Source organism: Ptychodera flava, assembly GCF_041260155.1.
Source record: "Ptychodera flava strain L36383 chromosome 23 unlocalized genomic scaffold, AS_Pfla_20210202 Scaffold_24__1_contigs__length_23054250_pilon, whole genome shotgun sequence".
In the NCBI taxonomy this organism is placed as follows: Eukaryota; Metazoa; Hemichordata; class Enteropneusta; family Ptychoderidae; genus Ptychodera; species Ptychodera flava.
Window position 1 is genome coordinate 9,733,751 of NW_027248278.1, and position 17,317 is coordinate 9,751,067.

Consider the following 17,317-nt stretch of genomic DNA (forward strand, 5'->3'; position numbering starts at 1 on the left):
TTTGGGAACTTTAAGGAGGTTCTGATTGGAAGAACAAAGTGATCTGGAACAGAATTAATTATTGAACATACTGGTTATGTAGTCAGGGGTTAGATTGTGAGTTGCTCTGTAAATTTGGGCCATACGGTTACAACGGAGTTTCGAGTTAATCTATCAGTGTTATGATAGGATGCAAAAATGTTTTGCAACATCCTGTTGATTAATTCCTAGTTGACTCATTTAATGACCTTTAGGATAGTGGCCTGCATTGGTTTTATGTTTTCATCACCATGGAACTCATTCTTGGCCATTGAGAGCCATCTGTATCAAAGTATTTTTATCACAGACCTAATTAATGAAGAGGATTCTATCCTCTCTGAGGACTTGTAATCAAAGTACCCATTAACATTAGTGGGGACTGTGTCATCAATGATGACTTGTTTGGGGTAATTTTGTCAGTTGGTGCATTGATTTTGACATCATTGTTGACTTCGATCGCTAAAGACAGTGTGTGCTTATGTTGACCGATTTACTCAGGAAGTACGCGCACTTCAGAATCACGCAAAATCCGACATTGTAATTTCGCATGATCATCAGATCATACATGATCCGAGATTGCACTTTAGTAAGGTCACGATAAATGTTGTTTGTTTCACTGTTGTTACATATATTTCCACTAAAAGACCATCAGAATTTCGTCGTGGCTACTTGAAATCGTGCACTGGCATGCATGTAATTGCCAACATCACTACGCGTGACTCTCATACTTTGAATTACATCAACTGTCACTGCATATTGCATATGTGTGCAACTGCAAGTCACTCCGTATCATATCAAAAAATGTAGTATTGCGACGTTTGAGCTGCCCGAAGCCAGAATTTACAGTTTACGAGAAAGTTATCTTACATGTAAAACTCAGTTCTACTGTGAACAAAATGCAAGCTATGTTGTATAACTATCGTGAATAGCAGCATAATATAAATATTTTGTACCTATCACTGTGTCAGAAAATCAGAAGGAAACAAACCAGTCAGAGAAACTGTGGTCAGGATGATGCTGTCCAAATTTTAGTTCCAGAGACCAGCTCTGGAACTGTTAGTTTTTGCTCACTTTCCTTCTTTCTTTCTTTCTTCTTTCTTTCTCTGTTTCCGGTATTACTACCATAGAACATGCTATACACAAATTTTACCTTCATTACCCAGAATGCATTGTGACAGTTATGACGTCATCGCTCAGCTTGGACGGGTTTAATGGGCATTTCTTGTTTCTTTGTTTCTTTATTTTTATTTTGCATTGCACAAATATTATATTGCGTTCAGCTATTAATAATTCTAGCTCTCTTTCGCTTTGTTTTTGCTGCTTTTGATTTTGATTTTTCTCTAAATACTCGCCGTACGTGGCGCTATACTGTTACGTCATACGCCTTCCATATGGACTGGTCTTGGCGGACATGTTGAATTTTGCTTTGTGATGATTCAAGCATAGCGACCGTGCGTCAAGAGCTTAGATACTGTGACTTTCAGAGAGCGATTGCATTTTGAAGATGGGTTTTATAACTATTTTATTAGTTTTGCTGAAGATATTTTGTATACATATTTGAGGCTTTAACAGGGTTCTCCCCAGCCCAAAACAGCGTCGCGGTCCACGACGCTATCGTTCAAGCCCGCGACGCTTTCGATCTCACCCGACGCTATCATTGTTACCCGCGACGCTATCGCTATGAGGTTCAGCGGCAAAATGTTCACAATGGCACGGACTGGTCAACTTCCGTACGATCACACGAAAGGAAGACAGATTATTTGTAGCTTCTTTGTTTTACAATGTCACTAATTATTACTCCTTTCAATTTGTATGAATAGTGTCAACAACAGAACAATTTCACACGTCCCACCCTTGATGGTACCGGCGGCGATTGTATGTAAAGGACAGAAAAAACTGATATACAACCATAGCCAAAAGACAGAGCAAAAGTCAGCGACAATTTCTGCTCTTAATATTTTCAAATCAAACTGATTACACAATCCCTAGATACAGAAGTGGCAATTTGATGAAATTTGTGTTTGACTCGACACATCTTGAAATAAAAGTAAACTTGGAACGAAGACATCATGTATGCTGCCGATCAACAGCGTGGCATGGCATAGCATAGTGAACTGTCTGTCACTGCCCCGGCATGTGTTGGCTGCATGTAAAGGCAACTCAACTTTCCAAGATCAAACGGTTAGTATCTTGTGAAAACAGCAACATAGCATTGAAAATTGTTTTAGTCAGTGGTAAAAACTCTTAACAGATGAAGCTTTAATTGCTTTTAATCAAATGAAAATGCATGTGAAGATTGCGTGCGTGAATCACAATGGCGGATATGACATCAGAGTGGGACACTTCTATTTTGGTACCGGGGGTGAGCAGAGTCGGAGAACCCTGATAAACGTACTGAAAAAACGTAGTATTTTCATAGCAATGCTGTCACGGGAACTTCGATGTCTCATTGTTTTACATCTTTTAATAGTTTCTTTGATCTGAGCAGTTTTACCAACTGTAATGGTATATTTGTTGATTGATGGAGATGAGTGGGTAGCCATGTGGCCTCGGTTTTCAAGTTCAATGGCCTTGGTCTTCCCCTCATCTGATATACATTTCCGTGCGTTGTCGCCCCCGTATGTATCTGTTGCGTTTTTACCATACATGTAGACATTTATAATCTGTGTACTGTAATTCCCTGGACTGCCTTGCTTTTAGTTGTATTCTGTTGTTACCGCTATCAGCCCTCACTATAGGTATGTGCTTGCATATTAAAATCCCAAGCACTCTTTCATTCTGCACCAATCTTCGTCACACATTCTTTTTCTTCCGCTGCTCTGGTCTCTGGAACTTCGCTTTTGCTTGCGAATGCTTTCTAGTAATATTTGTCTCTTGGCACACACCAGATACTTATGACCGTGAGACAACATTTCCATATGATTGTATATTCAGTTTTTAGTCCCCACGGACACCGTCCGGGGGGACTTATAGGTTTGGTCATGTCCGTGCATCCGTCCGTCCGTCCGTCCGTCCGTCCGTCCGTTCACGCAGATATCTCAGAGACGCCTGGAGCGATTTCGTTCAAACTTGGTACAAGGATAGTACCATACCTCATACAGATGCACGTTGATTTGTTTCACAATGCGATCAAATTTGGCCGTGGTAGAGGACTTTTTATTTTTCACCTCCATAGACTCCCATGTATAAGGCAGTCCATAGACTCCCATGTATAAGGCAGACCATAGACTCCCATGTATAAGGCAGTCCATAGACTCCCATGTATAAGGCAGTCCATAGACTCCCATGTATAAGGAAGTCCATAGACTCCCATTTAGTCCCCACAGATAAAGTCCAGGGGGCTCATAGATTGGGTCATGTCAGTCCGTGAGTCCATCCATGTGAGTCCATCCGTTCACGCAGATATCTCAGACACTTTGAAAAAATGTCATGTGACCTCGGTGACCTTAGACCTCGAATATAATATTTGTCCATAACTCAGTAACCACAAGTGGTAAACCTTTCATATATGGTATGATAGGACACCCTATGACGCCACATATTGTACCTTATTAATTATGTGCATATCTAATTTTGAGCGAGCCAATAGAGCTGGAGGTCTGATTTTTGGTATATAGGAATACTTAGCAAGACAATTTTTTGACAAAATGTCACGTGACCTTGGTGACCTTTAACCTCAAATATAAATATTTGTCCATAACTCAGTAATCACTAATGCTACACCCTTCATATTTGGTATGATGGGACACCTTATGACAACACATATTGTACCTCATTAATTATGTGCATATCTAATTTTGAGCGAGCCAACAGAGCCAGAGGTCTGATTTTTGGTATGTAGGGATATTAGCAATACAATTTTTTTGACAAAATGTCAAGTGATCTCAATGACCTTTGACCTCAAATATACATATTTGTGCATAACTCAGTAACCACAAGTGCTACACTCTTCATATTTGGTATGATGGGACACCTTATGACGCCACATATTGTACCTCATTAATTATGCGCATATCTAAGTTTGAGCGAGCCAATAGAGCTGGAGGTCTGATTTTTGGTATATAGGGATAACTTAGCAATACAATTATTTTGAAAAAATTTAATGTGACCTCAATGACCTTTGACCTCAAATATACATATTTGTCCAAAACTCAGTAACCACAAGTGCTACACCCTTCATATTTGGTATGATGGGACACCTTATGACGCCACATATTGTACCTCATTAATTATGCACATATCTAATTTTGAGTGAGCAATAGAGCTAGAGGTCTGATTTTGGTATATAGGGATAACTTAGCAATACAATTTTTTTGACAAAATGTCACGTGACCTTGGTGACCTTTGACCTCAAATATACATATTTGTCCATAACTCAGTAACCACAAGTGCTACACCTTCATATATGGTATGATGGGACACCTTATGACGCCACATATTGTACCTCATTAATTATGTGCATATCTAATTTTGAGCAAGCCAATAGAGGTAAATGTATGATTTTTAGTATATAGGGATAGACTATAGGATAGAAATTTTTTGACAAAATGTCATGTGACCCTCGATAACCTTTTACCTAAAATACACGATTATGTCAATAAATAAGTAACCACAAGTGCTATGTCCTTTATATTTAGTAGGATGGGAGACCTTATGACAACACATGCTTTACCTCATTAATTATGCCCATATATAATTGTGGGCAAGCCAATAGAGCTAGAGGTCTGAATTTTGGCATATATGGATTAATTAGCAATACAATGTTTTTTTTCAAAATGTCACGTGACCTTGATGACCTATGACCTTGAATATGCATATATATGCATAACTCAGTAACCACAAGTTCTTTACGCTTCAATTTTGATAGGATAATAGACCTTAAGATGTCACATCTTGTACCTCATTTATTATGCACATATGTATTTCTTGGCTGGCCAATACAGCTAGAGATTTGATCTTTTTTCCCGATTTAGAACCATAACTTAGACATGCCTCTTGTTTCAAATTGGGAACAATGACATAGACCTATGTGTCCATAGATCTGAACATATACACTTTAGTGATACTTCTTAATGACCTCATTTTCACTGCCCCCTCAAGACTAATACTCCTATTACAAGTGGGGACTATGTCATTGTCAATGACTTGTTATATTTAGTTTGCTTTTCACCATATATCCTTCCCTGCACTACGTAATTCAAAATTAAATATTGTTTTTGCCTTATACATATTTGAGGGGTTAAAGCTTATGACTCTTATAGATTAAGATGCACTGTTGACCTACATTGTCCAAACTTATTTTCATTGAACATGTACCGGTATTGTACTGTAGATAGGTGTACACTCCAAATACTAAGTATAAGTGGTGAGTGTAACAAGCAAATGTTTTTTAGTCAATGGCCAAACTTATTTTCTATTTGATTGACAATAGATACATATGTAATCAATGCCAACAATCCAGTTTAAGTAATTTGGTTTAGATTAGCCATTGTCCATTATATTACAATAGTTTGTGGCTAAATTTCCTCCCCTTCTGCATTATATAGTTCACCATTTCCTGTTTTAGATATTGTTGATCCTATTGAGTCCCATCTCATATTCTTAATTCACTTTCACACATATCAAAGCTGTTGATACTTAGATTCCACACTTGAACTTATGCTGGAGCAGTAACCAACCAGTTCAAATAACTCTCATTTATGTCCAAAAAATTTGACTTTTTGACAAACTTCACATTTATGGCAAATAATAAACACTAAGGAGGTACACAGGACATCGGTGCCCCCGGGCCCCATGTTCATTATGTTGATCATAACACTTTCAATGAAGCTGTAAACATGTAGCAAAGGTTAAAATTTGCACATAAATGCAATATATAATGAAACACGTGAGCATTTTCAGTTCATATCTGGTAATGATTTTGTTAAAGTGATGGGAGCTTAACGTTTGACTTGTCAAAAGGGGAAATTTACCGATACTTTCCAAGGAAATCAGGTCGTTATTTAGTGAAAAATAAACAAAATAGCGTTGGTTTCATTCACTTTCACTTGTGCATTTTAGCGCAGTGGCCACAAGCTGAACGCTCGGAACCGGAAGTGACGTATCAACTTGCGGGTTCAAAGCGAGGTCACTTATAACCAAGCTCCAGTACGCGTACACGGTACGCAAACCTCAGCGCTCGACTGAAAATCATAATGGCGAAGATAATCGTATAACTGCAAACCTGAACGAGCAATCAATGATCCAAGACTGACATCGTCAGAAAGTTACAGCGACTCGAGTTCGGAAAGTGACTATTCTAGCTCCGATGACGAAGTTCAAATTACTCTCGGCGATCAATCATGCCTGTCACGTCATTGTCAATCCAATAGCTGTGAAATCATGCCGACACAAAGTAATTCCAATTCTCTAAAGAGATCGACATTAATTCTAAAAGTGCAAGCATTTTAATGTGTTACAGAACACCCTGATGTAGCCATGATTAGTCTAGAACGGCGTACCTGTCTACAGCGTTCCATTTCTAGTGCCTGAGCGTACGCACAGTCCCATGTACAAGCAAAGCACTTGGGCTGGATATCAGTGGATATGCACCGGGCAGTTTTCTTTTAGGCTTGTAGTTCAGTAGTTTGACTTGCAACTTTCGCTAAAAGCAGCCCTTCTCAAAGTGGTATTCGCAGAAAACTTTATTTCTGCTCGACTTAAACATCGACACCGAGTGCTTGGCCCCTATATTCTGTAGCCATTCTATACACTGTAAGTGGAAAAGCTTACAGTTGCACACGTCGACTGCTTCAATGACCAAGTTTACGACGTCACTTCTGGTATTTTAGTACACCGCTGTTTGTTAGCCAGTGAGTGAAAGTGAATAAAATCGACTCGAAAGACTTTCAATGGCCATATCAGTTTAATATTCCAAAGTTAATTTTCAGGGGAAATTTCCCCTTTAACTCTGTGGGCATATAAATATCAAAACAGAATAAATTGAAGGTGTAGACTTTAGCAAACTGTGACGTTTAGTGGTAGGCTGTAGCACAGTCGTTTGTGGTGTCATACCCTGCAATGCAGGAAGTTGGGAAATGGAATAGCCGGCCATGGCCAATACATGTATCGCTAAGTTCGAAGATGGATTTCCCGCACCAAAAGCCACAATAATTCATTCAATAAACCAGCATCGATGGCTCCCAATGCATCTCTGAATTCATATCTTCAGTGTTTTTTGTGTGGAAGACGATGCATTTTTGAGTGTGGTTTCCGACATGACCCATGCTTTCAACATAAAATGAACACTTTTTTACTGTGCAACAGCCGTTGATGATTGAAAGTAGTGGCACTGTGATTCAGGTCTACTGTTGGTCCCTGATCGTTTGAAACATGTAAATAAAATAGAAATACCGAGCGACTGGCGGCTAGTGTACTAAGGTCAAAATTCATAGAAATTTTCATACTCTTCCACCAACAATCATTGGAAATGACGATTTTCACCGTTGAACTATACTGAAAGACTTAAACTTTTGCTCAAACTTATCCCAAGGAAATTTTTAGCCATTCTCTTTCAAAATTATTCTCAAAGGCCACCAAGGAAATCTTTGTACTTGAAAAGCCAATTACCTAGCATTTACAAATATTTGAAATTCAGAATGGCTACCATCTTTGTGTAAATTCTATGGGGAAAATGTTTTTTAGCTCATATTTGGTTTTATATATAAATACCAAAAAAGAGCTTATATAATGAGTCTAAGTGGCGTCTGTATGTCTGTATATTTGTGGGTATGTGCGGATGTATGTCCGCCACACACAAAGGCTCCCATACCGCCAAAGCTACCGTCTCAGTATTTGGTGTACAGGTAGATATAGGGGTTGAGATGTGAATTTGTTCAAATGAACACATCAGTGTCAAAAATGTGCAAATGAGGTAAGGGGAGAACCATTTGATTTCTGGGGGGGATATGGAGGATTTTGAGAAAAAAAATTTGTCACCAGGTGAGAGAGAAGAAAAAAAAATTGATCCTGTCATGGCCTGAGAAAAAAAAATTGTCATAACAGACAGAAGAAAAAAAAATTGTCACAATGCACCAGAAATAAGCAAAATTTGGAAACCTTATTCTCATGTATTCTTTGCCGGCGCGCCGCCATAGGCGGCGCAAATGTTTTACCACAAGCAATTCTTATGTTTCTTTTCCCAGCACTTATGATATAAGCATGCACTACATAGGTCTACTTTACACCTCAGTACACTCAATGTTTTCCTTCCATTTTCTGACCCAAGAAATCATTTTCAGGATTTCTGTTGCAATATCTCAATGGCATAGGCACTATCTAAAGGGGACTATTTGACTTCTGTAAATTGTGAAAATTTAAAACACAAGACAGGAGTCAATAAACTAGTGGTTAAAACCAATATATCATTTTCTCAATATAAATTTGTTAGAAAGATGTACCTTGACAATGAAAATTGAGGAAAAACAAAATATAATGAAATACAATGTGTGAGCCTTGTTTTTCTGACCACAAACACCGGATCACAAACATACCATATTCATGCTTTTCATTAAAAGCTGGCAGCTGGAGAAATGACACAAGAAGGTCACAGATTTTCCGTTCCTGTATATTCATTTGTCTTCAGTCTCTGGCAAACAGAACTGTTTTTCACAAATTGTATGTCATCGTTTGGTTGTTGAATATTGTGACTCAAAAACTGATCATGCAAAAATGTAAAAAATATCAGTGTTCAATGTCATTTTCAAACAGTTTTACCAAGTGCAAAATAAACTGAAACTCCTCTCAGATTGAACCATTAAACACATCAGTTTCTCAAAATTTCCAATACGAGAGGGGAACACCCTCTCGTGCTCTCCCCTTGGGGTATTCTAACAGTTTCACTTAGTAAACAAATTAAAAAACCTCTCAGATTGCACCAGACTGCACCATTGCACACATCAATATCTTAAAAATTTCAATGCAAGATAGGGGAAAGCCCCTGTGACCTTTCCCCCTAAGCCTCGCTCATGTTCTCCCCCTGTACTTTCAAATTCTGCCCGGTCAGATATCCTAGTGAAAACCCTGTCATAATATCCATCCAAATTAAACAATATACTATATGATTAGATACTGCGTGATCTTTTATATCTTTATTTTATTGTGACTTTGAATTTCATTTTGATGTGTTCACCTTTTTTGAACCATCATGAGAGCTGATGATAGTCTAGCAGGGTACATCAGGATTTGAAGGGTCTTTACTGTTGCTGTATTTTGTAAATTTTACAATTACATGTATGGTATTTAACTTTTATAAGTGGGGAATGGTCCAAATTTCAGAGTTAGAGAGGAAGGTTACTCAAATTCATCATGGTTGGTGAAGGGGGGAGGGTCACTCGAAATTTCGGAGTTTCAGGCCGTCAATAATGACGGCTCCCTTATATACAACGCATTACAAACTTGATGACCAATAAAAAAAAAATTTGCACTGCTACTCCATTTGGAAAAAAAAATTGATGCAGGTCTGACAGTAGAAAAAAAAATTGCTGTCACTCTGACAGGAAAAAAAAATTTGCTCCCATACCCTCTTCCTCCATACCCCCCCCCCAGAAATCAAATGGTTCTCCCCCTAAGAAAAAGCGAAATTCTGAAACAGGCTTGAAACAGGCTTACTCCACTGACTTGAGTCATTTCCTGTCATTGTTTATGAACTGTTACATATTAACAGACCTGCTCAAACCATAGACAGTAGAGGGGAGGAAGACTGTCAGTAGAGGGGAGGAAGACCATCTATGGTCGAACTAAGGGGCTAGCTGCCTTTCTGCTATGCATGTTGCTAAAGTTGACCTCCAGTACCTAAAGTTTCAGACCTTAATTACTTTTGTCATTCTTGTTTTTCTGGTTTAAATATTTCTTGTTGTTTTTCTGGTTGTACTGTGCAGAAATCATTGTCATAACATCAACGTAGAATTTTCCTGCACTGAACAGATAGAAACAACATTTATTGTTGATCTTTGGTACCCATACTGGTATGTACCAATTCTGATCAAATTTGAGCGACACCGTATAATTGCGGTATTTTTTTTTATTTACGTTGGAAGCTTTATTTACCTCAATAGCTTTATAATGAGCCCCAAAAACAGTACATCTGAAAAGCATTGTAAAAATTTGAGAGTCTGAATGAATATTTTTGCCATTCTCTGTCATAATTTCCCTGGGGACATTCTATTCTCAGTAGTTTTCAGGCAATTTTTGATCCTGACACAAACTGACGTAGCATACCAGAAATGAACGTTGAAGTGTAAGTGGAATCTTGTTTTTGACTTACGTTTTCACAAGCCTTTGTAATGATAAAGGGAATACTACCATGAGGTCCAGATTCATCCGCTGAAACTGACAGAGTACAACATACCAATTGACCTGGTGTAGCAGGTTGGACAGCTGCAGCCATATTCTGATCTGATTGGTCATCAAATGCAAGAATAAACTGGCCAGAAGCAACTGGAGGACCATTATCTATCAAAGAGCAAATATCACTCCGAGGAATTACCTGAAACAATTTACAATCATCTTAGTGTGCCAGACATTTAAACAACTTTTATTGTAGATACAGCAGTTTACACTATACATTAATGCTTACAGCAAATTAAATGATGAAAAACTTAAAATTTGTAGAAAATCACTTGTTCAAGTCTTTTTAAACTGCCTAGTTACAAAATTTGGCATGTCCTTCCCCAGACCAAATTTCAGACAGAATTACACCTATACTTTGGGGACAAAACTAAACCATAAGGATTCAAAATTTGCTAAGTGGATGTACACAGTTAGAGTCAGAACCCACATGGATGACTGGTTTTTACAAAATCTTCTATAGACTATAGTCTATAGAAGCTATTGGGATGGGTATCCGTCCGGCGTCAGTCTGTATGTATGTATGTATGTATGTATGTATGTCCGTTTGTGAGGCGTCCGTCCACTCAAATATCTTGACAACTGCAGTACTTAGTGATTTGATATTTGTTGCGTAGATGAAAAATATGATTTTGAGAAACTGGTTTTTTTTCATTTTTAGCTCACATATGGTTTTACCAATGTGAGTTTATCGTATAGGCTGAAGTCGATGGCGTCTGTATGTATGTATGTATGTATGTATGTACAGTATGTCCGCCAACATCAAAAACACGCAAACCGCTGCACGTTTCAGCTTGGTATTTGGTGTGTGGATGCATCCTGGGCTATAGATGGGATTTTGTTCAAATGAAGTCTGCATTGCCAAAATTATGCAAATGAGCTTACAAAATGTGAAAATGGTCAAGAATTAATAACTCTAGAACCGCTGTTTTGATTGCTTTGAAAATTTGTGTGCAAGTACCTTAGGTTAACCTTATACAGTTTTATGAATATTGTGAAGATATCCTTAATTTTGTATTTTTGCTGAATTTTTTTTGTGATTTTTCTCATTTTCAGTAAAAATTCTTCTTCTCTAAAACCGCCGGCCCAATCGCTCTCAAATTTGGGTTGTCTCTTTGCAAGGGTGTTACTCTTCTAATTTGTTGAAATTATGACAAAATTGGGAAAATTACTATTTTTGTGCAATTTTGTCATTTTTGGTCAAAAAAATCTTAGACAGTGTTTCCTTTTTAAAACCCCTGGACAGACAGCTAAATTCATATTTCGTACACAGACGTACAGAGATGACAATAGTTAGATATGTGGAAATTGTCCTGAAATATAAAAAATTGTATTTTTAAGACAATATTGTCATTTTGGTCAAGAAAACTTTATCTCAACATTACTTGTTTGATAGCTTTGTAATTTGGTATAAAGTCCCTTGTTTGATAGCTTTGTAATTTGGTATAAAGTCCCGAAAGATGTTATTTGATAAATTTTCTGCTCAAAGTGTTGGGAAACCCCAAAATTTGTATATTTTAGGTACTTTTCTCAGTTTGTGACCTTAAATGACCTATACTAACCCAGGATATGTTGTGAGACAATTTTGAAGGCTGTGAACATAATTTTGTCATATTTGATACCAATTTGTAGGAAAATTTGATCCAGAAAACAAAGCTGAGGTGATTTTTATCACCTCAGCTTTTATTTCTATGTAAGACATACAAAAACTGATGAGAAATTTGGATCCAGGATAATTCCAGATGTTGTAATCACCACCCACAGTGGAAGGCATTTCACTATCTGTAACTAACTTAAGTGCTGTTTACATTAGAATGATAACACTCATGGCATTAATTAAAAATCTCCAAGGTTGTAAATGTACTTCCTGTCATTTGGTCTTATGTAATACCAAGGGGTGGAACATTTGATGTGCAGGAGGGGGTAGGTTTAGAAGATCAATGATGTAGCATTACTTTTTTACCAGATCCCTTGTGCATTTTTGCCCACTCCCACCTTTTCTTTTATCAAGCCTTCTCTGTTTTTTGTTGTTGACATTTGCTTATGTATTTAGGATCTGCTTCTCCCATTGCTATAGAAGTTGATATGCATGTTCCTAAAGATGACCTCCAGTACCTAAGTTGGAGACCTTATTTGCTTTTCTCATTCTTGTTTTTCCTGGTTTAAATATTTCTCGAATGGACCAATTCAAACCGAATGTGAGCACATAGTGTCCTTGACGGTATTTTTTGATATTGTTGAAAATAGGCAAATTAATGCCAAAAAAGGCACTTTGGGTAAAAAATCTTCTTCTTCATAACCGCTGGTCAGACAGCTTTGTTATTTGGTATACAGGTCCCTAGGGACAACCCAACTTAGATTTGTTCAAATTGTGATGAAATATGCAAATCTGTATTTTTAAGGAATTTTTTTTGTCATTTTTGATCAAAATTTGACTTACATTGTATGTAATTCTTGTACTGTATAAACCCTATCAATTCACCCAGAAAAAAATATTAATATGATTTTAAATAATTGAATTAATTAGGAAATCATCAAAGCCAAAATAATTTTAGTGTAGAATTATCAGAAAGTTCAACTTTTTTTTGACAGTTCATAGTGAAATGCTTACCATCTTGGAGGATTAAAACATGTAAAGGCAACTTTCTTGAATTCCAACTTTGACATATTCTGAACCGTCATTTATTGTGCCCTGTATGTTATCTAAAAGAAATTGCTCAAAATAGTTTGTCATGATAGGGTGGTCAAATAAATAGAGATAGAGAAAGTTCTAATTTCCATTTATGGTTGACTTGGTAAGGATAAAATAAAATTACTTTTTGAGGAAAAAAATAGAGTGGTCAATTAAAAGAGTGGTCAAAGTGATAGGGTTTTTATGGTAAAGCTGGGCTGTAAGATTCCTCATGTGCTATTATAGCAATTATGAAATCTGTATAAACAGTGCAATGAAAGTGTTACATGATGCTTTTGATGACCTTGAACTTCTTAAGTTTCAACACATTTGTCTCTTCAGTGTGCTTTCTCTGAGTACGTACAGTCTCAACTTATTCAACAGAACTTACTTATAATCATGTTAATTTGAAAGTTAAAATGTGCTTGGTTAATAAGATGAAAATACTGATAAAAAGATAACCAGCTTAAGATTCTTTATAACCTGACAGATATGCTGTTTTTTTATGACGAAAATCTTGATTTAAGCAAGTCTTGTTTACTTTAATTAGAATGTAATTAACTCTCGTTTATTAGCTACTATAGACTAATATAGTCTATAGAAGCTATTGGGATGGGTATCTGTCCGCACTGTCAGTATGTATGTATGTATGTATGTATGTATGTATGTATGTATGTATGTATGTATGTATGTATGTCCATTTGTGAGGCGTCTGTCCACTCAGATGTCTTGAGAACTGCAGTACTTACTGATTTGATATTTGTTGTGTGGATAAAATATATGATTTTGAGAAACTTTTTTTATTAATTTTTGATATTGTTGAAAATATGCAAATTAGCACCAAAAAAGGCTTTTTTGGTAAAACATCTTCTTCATAACCACTGGTCAGACAGCTTTGTTATTTGGTATACATCCTTAGGGATACCCAACTTAGATTTGTTAAAATTGTGATGAAATATGCAAATCTGTATTTTTACGGAATTTTTTTTTCCACTTTTGGTCAGGCTATCCTGAAATGAGCTATCAAGATATCCACCTTCTTCATCAATCCATGTGTCACAGAAGGTTATTCTCTACATAACACAGCAGAGCTCTCTCAACTGTTGAGTCGCTTATTTTTTCAAAACCGCTGGTCAGACAGCTTTAATATTTGATTAACAGGTCCCTAGGATGACCTTAGTTAGATAATTCCATACAGTCAGGAAATACTTAATTTTGTATCCATGTGTAGCTTCAGGGACTTTGGCCCTATGTTTTACAAAATCTTCAAGTCAGACTTTATGTCAAATTTCAGTCGTTATTCACTCTGAAGTTGAAACAAAATATGTTCTTACACAACAAAATGTTGCCATAGATGTGTGTTGTGGTGACGTAAAATGACCAGAGTAAAAATCCTTTATTTTGTATTCTGATAGGACAATCTTGGTATACCAGTTCCTTACCGTGTTAGAGATGCCATCCCATATTTTCCATCCTTCCTGTATCTTCAGGAATCCAATTTTGAGTAGTGTGTCTTTCTCATCAATCACAATGGGTTTAATCACTTTCCACTTTGGATGAGCTGTTATCTGGTGAAAATAGGGTATGTTCTGCTTTATGATTTCAGTTCATCAAGTAATTGTAGCAACTGTTTATAGATTGTTGATAATGGCAGCTTGTGATTTCATTTCAGCAAATACCGTAGTTTATGATTTGACAGCATACAGTAAAAAATCAACAAGGAATTCACTTCCATCATATAACATGCATCATTTTCTTAACAAATTTGATCACACTTTGCAACATACCTGATGGTTGTGTGACTGATTGCCATACCAGACACCCACTTTAACTAGGCAGTGTTTGCTATCTTCAAAGTGACCTGTGACTCCAATATTGACGCGTTGCTCACCAACCTGTCCTTCTTTAATTTCTGCCACAGCACCAAAGCCAGTGAAATGTCTCAGGAAGAGGAAAACAGACTTTGCTGTTACTAGCATATTTTCAGCTGATAATGTGCTCCAAGTATCACTGCTCTGTTTAACAACAGGGGCAAAGTGCCATGAATCCACTTTAGCTGCACAGTGTGGGATCTTCAAGACAATATCCTGCTCAAAATTTGTACCATCAGGACCACAGTGCACTATAGGCGTTAGGACAACTTGTCCTGATTTCAATTTTTGGTACTTGTAATCTTCTACGTAGCAGTATACCTCTTGTCTTTGCCCTTCCTTGATGGCTCCAGGTGGAATAAACAGCACCGTATCACCAGGACAGGACACCCGCAGATAACCACCTTTTTCGTCAAATATGCTGCCCACAAAGAGACCATCTCTATATAGCTCACCAATCTCACAGTCATTGGCAAAGGTTTCGAATGTGTTGATCATTCTGTTTATACCTGATTCCACACGTGCAATATCTTCTGTACCAGAAATCTGTGTGACTGCAAGTGGCATCTTGCTTTTGGTTGAAGGTATTTTTTGGTTTTCTGTATCATTTTTATTAGTCGTCGGATTTGATTGATTTGGCCGTTGTAATGATTCGTGTTCATTGAGATCCTTATATTGTTTTACTTTGCTTTCTTCTTCATACATTTTATGATCCAACTGTCCTCTTTTTTCACTGGTCTTTGCATCATCGACCATGGGAGATTTAGTTACTGATGAGTTGTTTTCACTTTGACAATCTCTCCTTATTTGTTCAACATATTCAATCGATGCATCTTGATATTTGTTTGTGTTGTATGAAACTTTTTTCCCCGCTCTTCAGAGTACATTATTAAAGATTGCATTGAAAGGGATGTATTGTCATCTCCCTGATTTTGATTGGTGTCCTGTTTTTCATGAAACTCTACAGATGTTTGAGGCATTTGGTATGGTGTAACAATTGTTTGATCATGTTGTTTTGACAGTCTGTCTGAGTGCAGGACTGTCAATGGGAAGTATTCATAAGTAGAGATTTGCTGATATTGACTTTCATCCAAACTGATTGCTGAATCAGTAAACGAAGAAGTAGAACTTTGGTTGCTGTCTTCACTGATTGGCATATTACTTTTCTGTGAGCAACTTTGCTCAATGTCATATTCAGAAGTGCTGTAGTTCTGTATTAATATATCTACAATAGGCAACAGACTGTCTTTGAATAGAGATTTCATTGGTGCAAAGTCTAACTTTTCAGTAGTGTCCTCATCACCTTTTACATCAGAGAGGATAAACTTCTCCAGTGAATTTTCAATTTTCTTGTATGCTAGAAGTACTTCACGTGTGTATCCTTTATGTTGGACACAGGCTATCCCTTACGAAAAAATATGGCTTCTGGCACAAGTTGTGCATGCTAACCCACAATAGTTGTGGATATCAAGCTGCACTGTTTGTGGCTTATAAGCAGGTTATTCATATTTTATCATGCAAAGATCTGTTCTGGCACAGTTTTGCGGCATACAGGCCGCTGTGATTGCAGACGATATGCCGCAAAAAATGGGATGGGGCTTTTAGCGGCATATAAGCCGCTGTGATTGCAGACAATATGCCACAAAAATGGTGGGGTAAAAGGTTTCATGGTAAAATGCTGCTATGCATGCTTCCTGCGCTACCCCCCCCCCCCCCTCCCCAACCATACCTGCATTTGTACCTACCTGTTTTATACTAGCCAGGAGATTACCATACACTTCACATCTTCATTTGTTTTAAGGGACAGTAGCTGTAACTTATGATGTTGTTCTTTTAACTTTTGTGCGTTGAGGTAACTTTTCACTTTACTCACTTGGCAAATAGGCAAAAATCAAGACACATAACAGTATAAAAATACTGCATAAAAATTAAGTTACAGCTACTGCCTTTTAAACCGCCTACTCACATATGCAAACAAAAAAAAAACACTTACCACATATCTTCACGATAATACCCCATTGTTTATTTTGATATGTAAAACAATGATGTTGGTACACTAGGCTGGACCACTAAGAAATTAAAATAAAATCAAAATTCAATAATCTAATGAGGTTCATGTGAAAAACATAACAGAACACGTCTAAAAGTCTGCATTGATTTTTCACATTATCCAAAGTTGTTTTCGACATTATCCAAAGTTGTTTTCGATGCCATCCTAATGTTTACGATCTTGTTCTGAAACTTCAGATTGAATGTTCCTGTTGATCCATTGGTCTGTTCACTTCAGCTTCATGGCCTTTGCCCATACACTGAGAATAAAAATGATAAATAACAGACAAGGATATTATTACATGTGCAAAGTGAAATTGCT

General features: G+C 37.1%; 1 protein-coding gene and 1 long non-coding RNA gene across 2 annotated transcripts in view; one reads left to right on the plus strand and one right to left on the minus strand.

The window, feature by feature from the left end:
• Positions 1-1,109, plus strand: part of LOC139124590 (uncharacterized) — a 44,339-nt gene extending 43,230 nt beyond the window's left edge. Inside the window, exon 5 of the long non-coding RNA XR_011549969.1 lies at positions 1,051-1,109. This is a non-coding gene — a long non-coding RNA (uncharacterized lncRNA). The remainder of the gene's footprint in view (positions 1-1,050) is intronic.
• LOC139124589 (uncharacterized) overlaps positions 1-16,343 on the minus strand; it is a 28,413-nt gene extending 12,070 nt beyond the window's left edge. The window contains exons 1-2 of the mRNA XM_070690725.1: positions 14,863-16,343; positions 14,518-14,643 (exon numbers count right to left, since the gene is read on the minus strand). Coding sequence (XP_070546826.1) covers positions 14,518-14,643; positions 14,863-15,702 — 966 coding nt within the window. The 5' untranslated portion in view covers positions 15,703-16,343. The remainder of the gene's footprint in view (positions 1-14,517; positions 14,644-14,862) is intronic.
• Between the last annotated feature and the right edge of the window lie 974 nt (positions 16,344-17,317).